Below are 19,104 nucleotides of genomic sequence, written 5' to 3' on the forward strand. Positions count from 1 at the left end.
ACTAATGCACACACACACACACACTCGCCGCGTGCGCGCGCACCCTACCAAAGCAAATGGAATTGCTTTTTGTTAGAAACAGTTTGGATGAAGACTACAGAGAATGAGTTCATCTACAGAAGTAATTGACATTCTGCTGCCCTTTCCTGCTGGCGGCGGCGGCTTACGTTGCCTCTCTGCCGGGACTTGTGGGAGAGCAATGGTTTTCGCTCCTTATAGACCATGTGAACAGCTATGAAATGACTATTTCACAGCTTCTTGGCGTGCTGTTCTACTTACCTGCTGTGCTTCCTGTTCCAGCTCCCTGATACTAGTGTTCAAATCTTTGTCTTTCATGGTCCGTTTTTGCCTTCTTTCCTCTTGTAAAAAGTCTGTGTTGTATTTGCCCCAATTTATGTGTCTGCTCCTGCCACTCTATGAATGAATGTCTACTGAGCAGCACTTCCTGTCTGAACTGTGACACAAATCATTTCAAACTTCGGCTACAACTGGTGTAAAATGTAATTGTGTGATCTCAAGTCTCTCTCTCTCTCTCTCTCTCTCTCTCTCTCTCTCTCTCTCTCTCTCTCTCTCTCTCTCTCTCTCTCTCTCTCTCTCTCTCTCGCTCTCCTCTCCTCTCTCTCTCTCTCTCTCTCTCTCTCTCACACACACACACACACAGATGGCAGATTTTGGTGTAATAAAGTCCCAGCAAAGCCTCGACATAGACCTTCATCTACGTCGTCTTCATTGACAAACTGTCACAAGCCATCACTGTGTCTTCAGACGACAGTCATTTCATGAGCACTAGAAAACTATTAGACCCCTCCTGGAGCCACACCTGGGACGGGACCTTGCCGGCGAGCGTCTGGTGGCTGGGCCTTGGCCCATGGGGCCTGGTCGGGCCCAGCCCGAAAAAACAACATGGAGCCACCAACCCCGTGGACCCACCACCCATGGGGATGAGCATTGGCGTAGGGTGCAATGCAGGCCGGACGGCAGGCAAAGGTGGACACCGCGGCGTGCCGACTTCCAGCACCACAGACTGGTCCAGGAGCGCCAACTGGGAGGAGACCCCGGGGTAGACCCAGAACTCGCTGGAGGGACTACATGTCCAATCTGGCCTGGGAACACCTTGGGATCCCCCAGGAGGAGCTGGAGGGCGCTGCTGGGGAGAGGGACGTCTGGAGTGCCCTACTTAGCTTGCTGCCACCGCGGTTTTGGCCAACTTTTTCTTCTTTATGCAGAGCTGCACTTCTTCCTCCCACCACCAACTTTCCTTCCTTTTTACCCCCTTCAGATTCTCCTAGTGCTCGCCTGCCTGCTCCCCTTAGTCCTCCTCCTGTTCCATCCCAATCTAGTGGCAATCTGTCACCCAACAGCTCTCTCATCTTCCTGCTGAAGCTTTCTCTACAAGGTCCCTCTGTCAGCTTCCACCAGTGACTCTCCCATGCTGCTGGTCTTTGTACTCTTGAGTTTGCTTCTTGTCTTCATTTGGCATATCAGTGGTCTATGTTGTTTTGTCACACACTCGCTTGGTATTTGCAATTTACAGCTTGACTCAAGTTCTGTTTTCTGCATTAAATGTAGTCTATTTGCATACTTCTGCCTCCACTCTTGTAGGTTGCAGTCTGGTCTTCCCTCTTTTTGAAATATGTATCAACAATAGCCATATCATTCCTCGGAGCAAAATCAACTATCGATTCCCCATCTGCACTTCTCCTTCCAAACCTGACTCTTCCCATGACATCCTCATCGCCACCATTTCCATCTCCCACTTGCCCATTTAAGTCCGCTCCAATAAAAACTCTTTCACCCGCTGCTGAATGAGAAGAAAAGAAAAAACAAAACCTTGCAGTGTGAAAAAAACTAACTCCTGCATTTAGACAGGATGACCTGTAGCTAACGATTAGCCAGCTAGCTAACGTAAATATTATCAGTCTCAGAAAGATGGAGAAAGAGCTTTTTGAATTCCTCCATCTTTCAGCTTAAAAGGGACAAGGTCAGCAAAATTGGAAAATTGAGATCCTGTCTGTCCATGAGTAACACAAACAGAATTGGAGACAATGGACAACCTTGGCGGAATCCGACACCCACCGAAAACGTGTTTGACTTTATGCCGAGAATACGGACACAGCTCTCACTTTAGTTATACAAGGACCGGATGGCTTGTAGCAACTGCCCCGGTACCCCATACTCCCGCAGTACCCCCCACAGAGTGCCTTGGGGTACACGGTCGTAAGCCTTCTCCAAGATCACAAAACACACGTAGACTGGCTGCTCAGACTCCCATGCACCCCCCCCCTCCCCAGCACTTCCTCAAGGGTAAAGAGTAAAACATTTTATTGATTTCAAAACTATGCTTCCCCGGAAGCAGGGGAAACACCAAGTTCCGGTTTCAGTCAAACACTGTGTGAACATCACAACATTTAGGCAAAATGGACACACTGTCCATGAATGACTACATCATGTCCCAAACACCGCCTTCTTTCTAGTCAAGTTTGACACTCTTCCAAATGATAAAAGGGCGGTAGATGTGTGGTGTGGTTTAGATATTCACTTCTATCAACCACCGGAAATAAAATATCAGGTTTTCATCGGTCATCTAGATGTCAACTGCTATAATGTACCCTCTTGTTCTATATATGGGGAAAAGTTAAAGAATAAAAAAAAACTCAAATAAAAACTGCTATGAGGGGAGATGAGTGTTTTTCATTGGATAGCAAACTTAATTCATAACAAATTAATTGGATCTATTTCTTTTTCTGTGCAGAGTGACAAATCGGTGCTGGTGGTGCTGACTGATCAGCAAGGGTCTGATTCTATTGGGTCATATGGTGACCGAGTGGCTGTGCTGGCCTTTTGGAAACAAAGACAGCCCAGGGTTGATAAAGAAGACCTTCTCTGAACACTGAAAGACAAGACTGGCGCAAGAGGAAAGGGATCAAAGGCCGTAAGAGCCCTGCAGCGAAGGGCTGCAATGGGTCAAAATGAAAAGAACGCAGAAAAAAACAAAAACCTGAAATTGGATGGCTTCATTTTGCGGCCAATGAGTAACATCAGGTTTGGACCAGAAATGGAGGAGGCAGAAGATGTGTATCGATAGATAAAAAGGACACAGTTTCAAATGTTCCGGAAATGGGGAAGAAACCTTTTCCACAAACGGGCCAGCCACTGAATTCACTTTTTCGGTGTGTGATTTCAAAAGAAACCCAATTCCCATAACCGACAACAACTGGCAAACATTATGAGGAGACAAAACTTGGAATGTTTAGAGTTTATATATATGCACAGATGAGATAGGAGGAGAGGAGGAATCCCCGGATGAAACAATTGCACGTGAAGGTGAAGCATGTGGAGGGAAACAAACGGTGACACACGGGGAACGGGTGCTCAGTTAGATCACCACACAGGATGTGACGCTCTGGACTGGAATCCGGAAGACTGGACAAAATATTTCGGAGGAATGGGTGATGATGTTGTGTTTGTCGGAGCTTCAGCTTTGTCGGAGCTTCAGCTCTCTCCACTGAAGGCCGTCCATTAAACCTGTCTACTGACGAGGACATTCAAATGTAATATGTTCTTTTGTGCCCGTCAGCTTTGTGCCAGCACAGGAAGCCCCCTCCCAATAACCAAGACTTATAAAGATTAAAGTACATAGAGGACATGCATTTCAAGACCCGAATGCAGCCTTTCAGAGTGGTCTTGTGTAAATCGATGACCTAGTTGAGGTAGAAATGGTTCTGCCTAATGGCTCTAGTGAGAAGAGGGAAGACAATGGCGGTGTACTTTGAGAGGCATTGAGTGAATATCGGGACACATTTATGATGACGTGTACAACGGTACGCATGGTCAGAGTTCCTATGACTCGACACAACATGAGAAACACATGGAAAGGTGCCGCTGAAGTGTTGATCCTAGGGTATAACCTTGCAGGCTACTTCCCCATTGCTTTAGCAAAACCATTCACGCTGCATTGTCTGAGGAAAGAGGCGACTCCGGAAGGTCTCTGGGAAACTTTCTTCAGCACATTCAAAACGAGGAGGCACATTTTTTTCTCCTTGGATTTCTTTCCCCCTTTTTCTCCCCAACTGTACCTGGCCAACCACCCCACTCTGCCCCACCCCCTCTGCAACGGAATAGACTCACTCACTCACTCAGCCTACCTGTTTGAGTTGGTCAGTTGTTCTGGTCTTCTCCACTAAACAGGCTAATATGGACCGAGACGTACTGAGTTTGGAAGCCTGTTCAATGGGAGTGATTGTGCTCTCTCTCTCTCTCTCTCTCTCTCTCTCTCTCTCTCTCTCTCTCTCTCTCTCTCTCAGCCTGTTTGATTTGTCAACTTAATCCTGGTTAGGATGCATGAAGAATGACCACGACATATATGATTTGGAGGCCTGTTCAGTGTGAGTGGCATCTTCAAAGACTTGTCATTGTAATTGCTGTTTCCTCTCTCACCAACACCCTTTCACCTATTCACTCAGTACTGCACCGATGGAACACAATAGTTTTGCGTAACCAAAGCAATGTATACGTTAAAATGATGGCACCCGCTACTGGGGGTGATTCTGTCTCATAACAAGCTCTCCTCCTCTCCTTTTCCTCCACTCTCCCCTCCTCCATGGAGCTAATGTTATTCATGGCCGATGACTCTCCAGCTGTGTGAGGTGGATCGGCCAACACTCATCTGAACGGTGCCAACGCTCACCCACCACACAACAACAAACCCCCACCCCCCCCAACATGTGGTTCTTCATGAACATTTATTCCATCGAAAATAAAATGTTTGATTCGCCTAAGTTTATTGGTTCATGTAGCCAATTTATGCTGCAAAGATATGTAGATTTTACTGACAAATAGCGGCCGCGCACGACTCTGGCCTCGAGAGTTTTGGGGTAGACTCCCTGTGCCAAGTTCTGTTAAAATCAGTGAGCTGGCCTGAATCACGTCTGCCTGGTCTTTACATGGACCTGCTCTTAACGCCACAGTATCAAAGGGATGCAATGGTGGCATCTCTTAAATACATGTATATATTGTAGCGAATTCGGGGGACGACGCAACCACAGGAACTGCCGCGGCCGGGAAGCGAACCCGTGTCGCCCGCACCGCAGGAGACGTCGCTAACCGCTCGACTAAAGGGTCAGACCCGCCAGCCGGCGGCCGGCGTGTCTTCGTATCCATGCACGTTACAATGTTAACAGCTTGGTAAGGGTCTCTGGGAAGATTCTAACGAGACTCGGCCATAAGAACACTGCATAACTCGTAAACAACTGGGTCTTATGGTTATGGGTAGGCGGAAAATGCATTGATTCCTGCAGAGCTAAAGATCGTCATTTTGAACTGGGGCAAGGAAGTCTGGTCCTGGAGAGTTCAGGCAATGCCTACTTCACATTGGGCTGACCACTGGGGACAGTGGCCTTCTCTGATGGTCTGACGGTGTGTGCATCCTCCAAACCCTTACCACGTCACAAGGCCCATCACGTGAAAGCATTCAACAAAGCAATTAAAAGCTCTTCTGTGCAAAAATATCAATGCATTAACAGTCACAGCAAATCATTTGCATTGATCCCTCCTCTCCCCCCCCCTTCTGACACACTCCAGCGCCAGCGACGCGGCGGGCGTTTCCCACACGTTTTTAGACGCAACATGTGGACGACCCCTAACAAAACCAACATTTCAGGCGACATCCAGTCTCACATCACAATGTCGATACATGGATATACTGGCCAGCCCCCCCCCCCATCCCACCCCCCAGGCCCACATAAATGTCAACGTCTTGTTGTTGGCTTTCTGAGCAGTCCAAGGAAATGCACCAACTTACCTGCACACACCATTTTAACACAACACCCCCGCTCCCCCTCTTCATTCACCTTGTAAGGTCACCTGGACCCAAACTGGCAGAATTAGTTTGTCGTCAATCACAGCTAGACTTAATCGCTTCGTTCAAGAGACATAAAAATGTCCTTTTCCAGGTCTACCTTAATCCATAAATGGTCTCTGATCGTGACTATTACCAGTTTGCATTAGCCAGTTTGATTTACTTCATCTTCCATCTCATTTGCATCCCCTCACAGCACTGCTGGTGATCTACCTGCACACGTGCGCGCCTATACAATTCGCTGTAGACATGCATCCTGGCTGTGACATGCCTGAGATACCGATTTGTGGCCTTGTCCATTTAAGTTGTAACGTGATTCTTGTTTTTCATATCACTATGGTTTATTATTCATTATTAAGAACTGATTGCACTTGGCATAACGTGCACTCTTGGCTATCATTTCTATTTAGTGCTCTAGGAAGTGTGTAGGCTGACACAGTATTTGCTAATTGTTGTCTGTTGTAAATCGCTCTGGATTAGGTTGGCCGGCACGGCGGCCCACTGGTTAGCGCTGTCGCCTCACAGCAAGAAGGCCTTGGGTTCGAACCCCGGGGTTGTCCAACCTTGGGGGGTCATCCCAGGTCGTCCTGTGTAGAGTTTGCTTGTTCTCCCCCTGTCTGCGGTGGGGTTTCAGCGGGTGCTCCGCTTTCCCCCACCATCAAAAAGAAACATGCATGTTAGGGTTAATACTCCTGTCTGTGCCCATTACACCATGTTAAAATGGTGTAAAATTACACCATCTTTTCCCCATTTCCAAGGCAATGAGAAAAGAAGTGGAGCTGGTCCCCGGGCGCAGCATGAAGGCGGCAGCCAACTGCTCCTAGCTACACACATCCCAGCTAGGACGGGTTCATCTGCAGTAACTACATTTCCCCAAGGGGATCAATAAAGGAAACTTCATTAATTAACTCAATTAATTAAGGTGTCTGCTAAATCTGAAAATAGAGGGAGAAAGGACTACAAAGCAAAAGGACTTAATGGCATTTTAACTTACAATCTTTGATTTACCTCAAAAGAAAATGAAGTTTTTGGTGGTCTGCATATTTTGGCTGGGCTGGCTGTGTGTGTGTGTAAACTGTTGATTGAAGGTAAATCTTGTCAATAACACATCATTTTGCTCAGGTGTAAAGTTTGTATGTGTGTGTTTGTACTTCTATCATGGTGAGGACCAGTTTGAGTGTTTAACCATCAGAGTGTAGATGAGATCTCACAGTGAGGACATTTTGGCCAGTCCTCACTTCCTTAAGGGTGTATTTTAGGGTTAGGACTTGGGTTTAGGGTTAAGGTTAGAATCAGGATTAGGTTAAGGTTAGGGTAAAGGTTAAGGTTACACATGTAGACTGGGCGGCACGGTGACCCACTGGCTAGCACTGTTGCCTCACAGCAAGAAGGTCCTGGGTTCGAACCCAAGGTTGTCCCAGGTCCTTTCTGTGTGGAGTTTGCATGTTCTCCCCGTGTCTGCGTGGGGTTCCTCCGGGTGCTCCGGTTTCCTCCCACCATCAAAAAGACATGCATGTTAGGGTTAATACTCCTGCCGGTGCCCCTGAGCAAGACAATGGATAGAGGAAATGGAGTTGGTCCCCGGGCGCTGCAGCTGCCCACTGCTCCCACACAACAGGGTGGGTTAAATTCCTTGTAAGAATAAAATGTCAAATAAAGTGGTTTTCTTCATCTTCTTCATGTAGTTCTGATGGTTAAGGTTAGTGTTAAGGGCTAGGGAACGAATGTAGTTAGTGAGGGGTCCTCACAAAGATGGACGTACAAGGATGTGTGTATGTGTGCATCCAGCTTTTGCACAATATTATCCTTAATTTTGGTCAACAGTATCTAAATGTTTGTATCAGATAAAAACAATTCTCTCATGACAAAATGTGGGTAAGCGATATCATTCTTTTTTTTGGGGGGGGGGGGGGGTTCCCCCCCTTTTCTCCCCAATTGTACCCGTCCAATTACCCCACTCTTCCGAGCTGTCCCGGTCGCAGCTCCACCCCCTCTGCCGATTCGGGGAGGGCTGCAGACTACCATATGCCCCCTCCGATACATGTGGAGTCGCCAGCCGCTTCTTTTCACCCGACAGTGAGGAGTTTCACCAGGGGGACGTAGTGTGTGGGAGGATCACGCTATTCTCCCCTGCCCTGACCGACCAGAGGAGGCGCTAGTGCAGCAACCAGGACACACACTCACATCCGGCTTCCCACCCGCAGACACGGCCTATAGGGACGCCTGACTAAGCCGGATGTAACACGGGGATTCGAACAGGCAATCTCCGTGTTGGTAGGCAACGGAATAGACCGCTACGTTACCCAGATGCCCAGCTTTGTCATTCTTACTCAGCAAGTCTGATCACGACCCAGAAACTGGCTTGGAAGAACAAGTAATGGCGTGATTGACATGTTGAGATTCATTTGGGATGAGTTTCATTTGGGATTAGCTTCATTTGGGATGAGTTTCATTTGGGATACCATGACAAAAACCGGACCGGGAACATCAGAGAGGAAAGCGGTTGAAATTAGGTGCCTGGGAGTTGTCAAGTTCCTTTACAGCCCAGATCCTCAGCTTCCTTCGATCGACAATAAATCACTACTGTGTCGCTGCCTCTCTCGCGGACATTTTCAGGGTGAATTGTGAAACGTTATGTCGACATTGTGCAGCTGCGAACCAATGTCACCCACACAAATCTACAGGCACTGATTGTACATGTGAACTGATGTATGGATTTTTTTACAAAAATATTTCACATTAGAAAACACAGCTTAAAATGTACACGGCTGAATTGTTTTTGCAACAGCTAAGGAATATTTCAAGGTCAAATATATTTGCTTATTTGTGTTGTATGTAAATATATCTTAACAATAAGAACAAGTTCGGTTGCCATGTGAACTCTATAAGACACCCCGTGGTCTTATCTCTCTTATCCTGTCAATCATCCATCTCTCATCTAGTCATCAGGGGGGTTTGGGTGGAGAGGGGGAAACAATCCAGTGTTCTCTGGTTATGGTTTTGTTGGTCGAAGCATCACGAAATAAGCTAAAGCCCCAATCTTCCATTACCTGGCGATCACCTGTGGATATTATAAAAATACAACAAAATCGATGCTTGTAGCCGCCACCGTCTCTGATGGGAGGAGGAAACAAGCGGATGTCCTCTGAAAGGCTTTGGGGTGCAGTCCAGAGGCGAAGGCATCGAGAGTCCATCTCCTATTCACTCGTCCGTCCTTAGAGAGCCCTGGTATTACGGGTTTAAATGAGGAGAATCATCCATGAGAGCGGACATGTCCATCCAGCCGGTCCAGACGTGAAAGCAGCATTTCAGCCAAGCTCCCTCAGACCTCACACTGAATATCTAATGAGTCTGTCTGTTGTGTAAGTGTGTATCTCAGCTGATTTAAAAGCACTTGTATTTTCAAGATAGGCAACAGGGCTTGTGGTAATATCTGGAGAAGCTATTCACCTTTCTACATGTCTACGTCCCAGGATGCAATTCACCTGTCTATCTGTCAGCATCCCTGGATTCTACTGACCATGTCTATCTAGCTAGCCGTCTGTCTCAGGATTTCACTCCCCTGTCTGTCTGTCTATCTACTCAGTGTCAGTACTGACGTTTTTTTGCTGTATACTCGGTCTGTATAAAGAGAAACTTCACTATCGATGCCGTTGTCATACTCAGCCATTGCAGTTTAACATGACTCCGATTAGTGCCGTTAAATTATGTGTTCATAACAAAGATGATTTACAAAGTATCTTGATCCAGCTAAATGTAAATTAATAGACGCAAGGTGTTGCACTGCGTGAACTCAACTGGTTGGCATTAACAGTTTCATGATGAGGGAAATGCTCTGCTCTCGGGACGACTGTATTAAAAATGTCTTCACTCTCCCGGTGGCAGCGTCCACCAGAATGAAACAGGGAATAAATAACAGCCACATGAGAAAGAAAAAAAGATTCCAACTGAGACATACTGAGACTTAAGTGCAAGAACAAAATCTTCCAGTTGGCTTGATTCAGAGCCCACCGGCCGTCCGCCACGGAGTCTCAGATGGTCCGCTCACCTGCCGCCAGCCGAGCGGCCGTCACGCCTCCCGTTTCAGCTCAACACTTGTCTGTCTTGTTTTGGCATCAAAGTGGTGCAGAGTTGAGGACCAGAGAGAGCATCAGGAGGAGCGGCAGGAGCCAAGGGGAGGAGGGGGATGGGAGCGCCCCCGCAGGCGAGGCGGTGTCGGAGGTGCAGGAGCAAACCTCGTAGCCGTTCTCGGCGTGGTCGGGGCGGTGCTGCCCATTGACCCGTGTCTCGGTGCTTTTGGCCTCCGTGTCTGGAGAGTCCGACTGCATTTCAGTGCACACAAGCCAGTCTGTGGCGATAAGCCTTGGGTACCCGGCCTCCACCTCCATATCACTGCCCAGCACACGCCAGTACTCCTTCCCTTTGAAGAAGTAGGAAGAGCCTGAACAAGGAGGGGGGGGGGGGGGCGAGAGAGAACGAGAGAGAGTAGGTGTTAGTTTGTACGTATGTAAGAGAGGCAGAGAGAATGCAGAGTATATCAGAACAATGAAGGGAATCGAATCAAATCAAATCAAATCAAATTCAATCAAAAAGAACAAAACAGAAGGGAACAGAATAACAAAACCATCAATAACAACAACATTAATAATGATACCAACTATAAACTTCATTTCTCCAACACCTTTAAAAACCAGGTTACAAAGTGCATTACAAAGCAATAAGAAATCAACACAATTCAATTCACATAACAGTGACATTAGCAGGGTTTCCATCAAGCCAGTTTATGTGACATTTGACATTTTGAATGGGACAATCCTGAATGGAAACACCAAATTTTGGAGAAAAAAAAAAACCCCTCCAAGTATCACAAAAAAGTGTATACGCCAGCCTGAGGTGTTGTTGTTTTTTTTTTGTCTGATTATTTTATTGTGTTTACTATAGTACTATTCATTATGTTTAACTAGCCTAGCAGTACTGTTAATTATTTATAGATTTTATTCCACATTTAGCTTCCTGGAGTGTTACTATTCCTAGTTTGTGTTGTTTGTTTCTATGTTACTGTGTTTGGTGTACAACAAGCTGGGGCATGAAGGACTGTTGTGTGTTCTGCTTTACAGAGAGTTGGCTGGGCCGCAATGCACCTGATAGGGCTACACAACCGCAGGGTTTTTCTGTGCACCGCGGGGACCATTCCATGATGACTGCTGGCAAGGTAAAGGGAGGTGGTGCATGCTTCCTTGTTAACTATTCATGGTGCACTGATGTGGAAACAGTCTCTCAGTCCTGTTCACCAGTGTTGGGAGCAACTAGGGTGCAAACCATTCTATCTCCCAAGGGAATTCCCATGTGTTTTGGGAACTGCTGTCTACATACCACCACAAGCCACTGCTGCAGCCGTGCTGGATGTACTGGCAGGAGGACAGGCAGGAGACCTTACACGCTGAGGCAGGAGAACTTGAGCAGGCAGGAGAACTTGCATCCTGAGGCCATTCCAATTGTGGTGGTGGACTTTAACCACCATGACCTGAAATCTGTGCTATCAAAAATTTACTAACATGTCACCTGCCCAACCAAAAGCAGTAAGACTCTCTACTACTGTTACCCCACAGTCAAGGCAGCGTAAAGGTCTATCCCATGACCTCACTTTGGAAATCTGACACCTATCAGTGCTCTTGCTTCCTGCCTATAAGCAGAAAGTGAAGTGCGTGGAGCCCACTGTGAGGAGAGTACGGCGCTGGACTACAGAACATGAATCCAAACTTCAGGAATGTTTTGAATCGGCAGACTGGTCAATCTTTAAGGATTGAGCCTCGAGTGTGGATACGTATGCTGAATCGGTCACTGGCTGTGTTAGATTCTGTGTGCATAACTGTGTCCCAATACAGACTATTAACTCCTACCCCAACCAGAAGCCTCAGATTAACAACAACATTCGCCTGAGGCTGAGGGAGCCTACCACTGTTTTTAAATCAGGGGACAAGTATTGCTACAAAAACTCCAGGTATGACTTATGGAGAGCCATCAAAGCCGCTAAAACACAATATAGGGACAAACTGGAAAATGACTAAAGCGGCTATGACTTGTGGTGCATCTGGAGGGGGCTGCAGGCGATTACGGATTATAAATCTAAACCCAGTGTGGCTATCAACACCTCTGCCTCTCTTCTGGATGAGCTTAATAACTTTTATGCCCGCATAAAAGCAGAGGCACACAACTTGGACCCAGTGACAGCAGCATGGTGCCCACCCATTGAAGTCAATCTACAGACGACAGAGGTTGATGTGAGAAAAACTTTTAAAAGGCTAAGTTAAGGCTCGTAAAGCTGCTGGCCCAGACGGCATCCCTTCCAGTGTCCTCAAGGCATGTTACACTCAGCTAGGTTTTATTGACATTTGGCAGTACGTTGGCCCAGTGGTTAGTGCTGTCGCCTCACAGCAAGAAGGTCCTGAGTTCAAACCCCGGGGTTGTCTAATCTTGGGGGTCATCCCAGGTTGTCCTCTGTGTGGAGTTTTCATGTTTTCCCCGTGTGCTCCGGTTTCCCCCACCATCAAAAGAAACAAGCATGTTAGGGTTAATACTCCTGTCTGTGCCCCTGACCCATTGCAGTTACTCCTGTTGATACTCCTGTCTGTACCCTTGACCCATTACAGTTTGCCTACTGTTCCAATAGATCTGTAGATGATGCTATCTCATTTGCTCTGCATAATGCTTTAGTACACCTTGAAAAGAAAAATACCTGTCAGAATGTTGTTTATTAATTACAGATCTGCTTTTAATACAATTGGACCATCCAAACTGGTGTTGAAACCCAAGAGGTCTTGGTCTGGGCAACTCTGTCTGTAATTGGCTCTTTGCTTTCCTGACAAGCAGACCCCAGACTGTGAGAATAGGTAAAACATAGTCATCCATTTTAGTTCTTAGGATCGGCGCACCTCAGGGCTACTATCTCAGCCCCCTATTGTGCAGTCTGTTTATACATGACTGTATTTCCAAATATGACAACAGCATCATTAAATTTGCAGATGACACCACAGTTATTGGACTAAAAAGTGACAATGATGAGAGGGCCTATAGGAGTGAAGTGGAAGATTTAACCATATGGTGCATTGATATCAACCTCTCTCTAAATGTCAGTAAGACAAAATAAATAATTGTTGCCTACAGAAAGGTCTGTGGAAATCACAATCCTATTTCCATCAATGAGTCATCTGTTGAATTTGTGGACAGTTTTAAGATTTCTCAGTTTACACATCACAGACACCCTCACATCGTCTCTCAAAACCAGTTACATCCTCAAGAAGGCACAGCAGAGACTGCATTTTCTGAGGCGTCTCAATAATTGTAGTATGCAGTTGCCCACTGGGGACCGGGGTTCAGGCCTCGGTCTCGTCAGATCCGACTATGGCTGGATTCAATGAAGCAGCAGTAATTGGCAACGCTGTCTTTGGTAGGGGGGCGGAGTCGGCTTGTGTTCGTCACATGAATGCGTCTCTGTGTATGTCGGAAAAAGCAGTGGTTCGGCCTGGACTCGCCTCGCCACTTGCGTGACAAGGTGTCTCCTTCGAGACTGCCAGCCGGAGAGATGCAGTTGGCGAACGCATACAGTTACGAGGGTTTAGTGTTTGAACTAGAATAGGGAGCGATTGGCCACTAAATTGGGAGAAATCAGAAATAAATTTATAAAAAAAAAAATAATTGTGGTATGAGTACCAAAACCCTTGAACTCTTATCACAGTACCATCGAAGAGTATCTTGACAGCTCAGGACTGCAGCCTGCTTCAAAGAACTGTAAAGACAGCAGCAAAACACCACTGGCATGGAACTACTACAACTCTATAATATTTACACCTCTCACTGCAAATGAAAGCCCAAAACATCATTATGGACACCAGCCAACCTGCTCATCTTCTGTTCTCACTCCTTCATCTAAAAAATGCTACCGGAGCACCAAATCACACACCACCCATCTGAATAACAGTTTTTTTCCACAGGCAGTCAGGTTGCTGAACAAGTGATGCACACATATGCACCTTACATTGTTGTGTTATCGTGTACTGTATATTGTGTACATAATGTATGTGCTCACTGTGTATGTAGTCTGTGTTATTTTTCTTTTTTGTTTGGGGGGTTGGTGGTGGTGTGTCCTTGTGCTCTTTGCATTAAGGCAGAGAGAGACAGAGCACAACAATCTCATTGTATTCTAATACATAGGGCAATAAAGTTGAGCTTGAACTTAAAAAGGCCTCAAAAAAGTACATTTTAAGAGGAGACTTAGAAGAAGAATCTGATTTTGAAGCCTGGGTTCTCCACAGCTGAGTAGAATAGAATAGAAACTAAACATGACGCGACTGAATCTATTACAAAAATGCAGTTTTCACATAGGATGGATTGTGTTATATATGAGACACTGCATATTGAAACTGTGCAAGCATACAGTATAAAAAAGGTAACACAAAGAGAGTGAACTGGGGAAGATGACCCACGTAAACATTGTGGACATTTTTTTCTTTTATCCCTGTATGCTCACAGTATCTTTTCCACCTTTTCCACCCTCCGGCCCTTTCCCCTACACACACATCCTTGCTCTCTCCCTTTCATCATCTTCCCATTCTCTCTCTCATCCTCAGGTGTTACCGTATCTTCTCCCTACATGTCCTTTCTCCCTCTCTTGATCTCCCCTTTTCTCTCGCTTCATCCTAAGCTGCTAGAAGCAGCCTGAAGACAGCGAGCGAGGGAGACAGAGAGAGAGAGAGAGAGAGAGAGAGAGAGAGAGAGAGAGAGAGAGAGAGAGAAGGGGGGGCTTTGTGAGGCTTTGATGAGGCTCCAGATCCTAGGCTCCAAGGTCTGTAAGTGAGCATACTTGTATGTGTGTGTGTGTGTGGGGCGGGAGGGGTGTCAATGTGCAGACCTCAAGGATTTGTTTGGATTGCCCCGTTCTCTTGTATTTGTCCTGTTCTCATGAGCATTTTATTTCAAATCATGTGCACGACCTGTCGGTTTACATTAATCTGTCTTCCTAACTGAATGTTTACCATGTGTTTACTTTTCCTTGAGCAAAAAACCAAACAAACTGCAATACAATACAAGAACACACTGAAAGAAGTAAACGTGTCTCAGCGTGTAGGTATTTTTGCGGGTTGTGTGTGGATTGTATTCACAGTAATGGAAAGAACCCAGGGAGAAAATCCATACCAAGAGCCACCAAGGCAGCAACATTTAGAAGAAATCATAAACAGCATGTGTAGGAAAACGAGCCATATCCCTCATGGTCTGCTCATGAAGTCGTCATGATTGTCAGACTCTTAAACTATTTTTCTTCTTTTTGTTCTTTGAATTGTAAAAAATCAATATCTAATTTACACTAATGAATTACATTGGGTTTATTTAGGTTATTAACAATTAAATTAATTAATAACTAAATTATAATTACATCAAATAATTAATACTTTATTTAATTACTAATTCAATTTACTCTTAAAAAGATGAAAGGGGAGAAAAAACAAAAAAAAAGAAGTAGAAAGACAAACAAAGAAAAGTGTGATATTAAGGTAAAAAAAATATAAGAACAAAATATAGCCTACTTTTGTTTTAATTTGGTCTGCATACTAAGCTGTGACACTCACACTTCTTATATATATATATATATATATATATATATATATAATATTATATATATATAATATATATAATTCTTCTTCATCACTGAAGAAGTTCATTCAAACACTACACGCAGCAAATCTGTCCTTAATGTTAGGTTAAGTTACTGTATGAAAGGAGGTCTCTCGTAAATATAAATCTGTATAACACGAGTTTTCATTAAAACAATCATATTGACGTAACACTGACAGTGACAAGCTGTGACAAGGATAAAAGAGGGGGAAATGAATAAATAAGAGAACGAACACAAAGTACACCATGAGAAGGCCTTCGTGTAATTTACTTGAACATGATGTCAAAGTAAATGAGGAAATCTTCTATTTAAATGCCTGAGCTGGAGTAATGTCTTGTGGGACACTGGCTGCTCTGGAGGATAGAGAATGGTGACACAGGTACGGATATATAAGTTTTCTAGCTAATCAGAAATGCATATTTGAGTAAACGGAAACTTACACGACATATTGAAGATGTGTAGATCTGAAAAGTCTACTTCAAAATCACCCCACGTTTAACAATAATTTTTGTGACCACGACACATACCCGCATCGGGCTTCCCACCCGCAGCCAATTGTGTCTGTAGGGACGCCCGACCACGCCGGAGGCAACACGGGACACCACATCTCATGTTACTGTCATTTTGGGTTCCTTGTTTGGAGTATTTTGGAAAATCGGCATGGACGTTCAAGGAAAGGGAATAGTGAAGAACAGATGTTGTTGAGGTTGTCAAAAGGGCAACAACCCCCATCACATCTGTGTCAGACTGCAATGAATGAAAGAAGTAATCTTACATTTTGTTCAAGTGAGTAGAGCACAATTTCTGTATACATAGTAAGCTGCTTTTAGTAAGAGATCCATCCATCCATCCATCCATCCATCCATTCATCCATCCATCCATCCATCCATCCATCCATCCATCCATCCATCCATCCATCCATCCATTATCCAAACCACTTATCCTGCTCTCAGGGTCACAGGGATGTTGGAACCTATCCCAGCAGTCATTGGGTGGCAGGACGGGGAGACACCCTGGACAGGCCGCCAGTCCATCACAGGGCCAACACACACACCTAGGGACAATTTAGTACGGCCGATTCACCTGACCTACATGTCTTTGGACTGTGGGAGGAAACCGGAGCCCCTGGAGGAAACCCACGCAGACACGGGGAGAACATGCAAACTCCACACAGAGGACGACCCCCAAGGTTGGACTACCCCGGGGCTCGAACCCGGGACCTTCTTGCTGTGAGGCGACCATGCTAACCACTGCACCACCGTGCCGCCGAAGCTGCTTTTGCAGAGAGATCCATAACTCGTAAGTTTTAAGCGTCCTCGATCGTACTCGATATAAGAACATGTCCCACTCCCTTAATCTGGTTCCCATCCTAAAAAAATATGAATACATTTTGAAGAGAGCAACCCCCATCCTTTACTTATTTATAGCAAAGACATAAGTAAGTATATGAAGCGAGGTACCGACAGGGCATTAACAAGACCAGTGTTCACTATTATTAAATCCTGGCCCTGCTAGGATATTTTAAGTACACATTTTTCTACCTTTTTATTGAAAGCAACTGCCAACAAGTCGTTCACGCGCTTCAGAATACAAACGCCAAGTATATTAACTGGTCCATCTGTCTGTGTAATTGGACGGCAATACGGCATACGAGGGTGAACTGGCACCGAGGAGTCAGAATACAAATAACACAGGTTCAGTATCATCAGAAGGTCGAAACAAAAAGATCAGCTCGTGTTAAGACTAAAACCATATGACTGTATGAGTTATGGATTCATATCGGTGTGTAACTATGTGCACTGAAAGCAACTAGTACATTTTACTGTTATCCTCATCTTTAAAATGCCACATCGGTGCTCTTTGTCAAACCATCCATTCTGAATTCGGTGGGACTCAGATACTCTTATCGGGACTAATCCTCCAGCTCACGGGGCTGACAGAATTAAAGCGGCAGGACCTCCGCCGACATATTTACCTTTACACTACATCTCTTGTTACTGTTATTTCAGGTTCCTTGTTTGGATATTTTGGAAAACTGGCATGGATGTTAAAGGAAAGAGTATAGCCAAGAACTGATGTAGTGGGGTGTCCGGGTTGCGTAGCGGTCTATTCCGTTGCCTACCAACGCAGGGATCGCCTGTTCAAATCCCTGTGTTACTTCCGGCTTGGTCGGGCGTCCCTACAGACACAATTGGTCGTGTCTGTGGGTGGGAGGCCGGATGTTTGCTTCCTGGTCGCTGCACTAGCGCCTCCTCTGGTCGGTCAGGGAGCCTATTTGGCAGGGGAACTGGGAGGAATAGCGTGATCCTCCCACACGCTACGTCCCCCTGGCTAAACTCCTCACTGGCAGGTGAAAAGAAGCGGCTGGCGACTCCACATGTACTGGAGGAGGCATGTGGTAGTCTGCAGCCCTCCCCGGCTCAGAAGAGTGGGGTAATTGGCCAGGTAGAATTGGGGGAGAAAAAGGGGACAGGAAAGAACAGATGTTGTTGAGGTTGTCAAAAGCACAGCCCCTGCAGAGGACTCCATAGCGAGTGATGAGCGTCGACCTGACATGACCTGCTGAAGATGCAGCACACAGCAAGGGGAAAGGAGAGCAAGCCTCAATGACCAATGTGCACGGTTGTGTTTCATAAGACTGGACTTCAGCTTTTAGGACAAAAAGGCAAAAACATGAAGGGGTAAAAACAGCGGCCATGGACTGGGAGAGATGGAGAGTGATGCAGGGATGGAGAGATGCAGCAAGAGGTGTTGCATCGAGGCTGCTGAAATGGATATTTTGTCACTTTTCTTCTACGCTACACTATCAACATCCACCATGTCAAGTATGACCACCACATGGCCAGCATTTAGTGAAAATGTAAATAAAGTTTAAGTTATCAAATCTTTTTTTTTATAATGATAAATTATCTGTGATGAAGAAAATATAAATGTTTAAAGGTTCCATGAAACTTCTGTGATTTAGAATATATGCGAATAAAAAAAGTAGTGTGGGGCGGGATTTTGTGTGTGTGTGTGTGTGTGGGGGGGGTTGTGGTTTGACTAACAGCCGATAACAGTCAGTCATTTTTAGAAGAAGGAGGATATCGATATGCTAATGGCTCAAATCAATGGTCTTCTCTCAATTTTGCTCTCTTTCGACATTTTTTTCTAGTGTGTGCCAAGTGCATCGCTTCAGGTAGAGAAAAATATTCGAATAAAAACAATCCCTAGTTTCTAATTTCTAGCGGTGAGTGCTTCCAGGTGCTTTCCGGGGCCGCTGGGTGGTGGCTTGTCGTCATGAGTGTGGGCTGCTGAGCCGGGGGCGGCTGTCGGAGTTGGTCCTGCTGTTTGGCTTTTCTGTGACGGTTGCTATGGGTGGGGATGGGGGCGGGGGTGGGGTGACACATGTCTGGCTGACTGTGGGTGCTGGTGGAGTCCTGTCCACCCTGGGAGGGGTTGCTGTCAGGTGGCCTGGCCCAGCTGTATTCGGCTACGTGGGTATATGCTCGGTACGTGCGGCCATGGGGGGCATCTATCTGGTGGCAGCACAGCGGGGATCACCCCTACATCAGGCATGGATGGGCATGCCAGCCTG

The 19,104-nt window shown here is 45.9% G+C and overlaps 1 protein-coding gene across 1 annotated transcript in view; it reads right to left on the reverse strand.

Annotated features, from left to right (window-relative positions):
- Positions 1 to 9,972: 9,972 nt before the first annotated feature.
- The window catches only part of LOC130121962 (matrix metalloproteinase-17-like), an 84,870-nt gene continuing 75,738 nt past the window's right edge, over positions 9,973 to 19,104 (reverse strand). The window contains 1 exon segment of the mRNA XM_056290954.1: positions 9,973 to 10,298. Coding sequence (XP_056146929.1) covers positions 9,973 to 10,298 — 326 coding nt within the window.

The sequence above is a fragment of the Lampris incognitus genome, chromosome 12 (assembly GCF_029633865.1).
Source record: "Lampris incognitus isolate fLamInc1 chromosome 12, fLamInc1.hap2, whole genome shotgun sequence".
Taxonomy (NCBI): domain Eukaryota; kingdom Metazoa; phylum Chordata; class Actinopteri; order Lampriformes; family Lampridae; genus Lampris; species Lampris incognitus.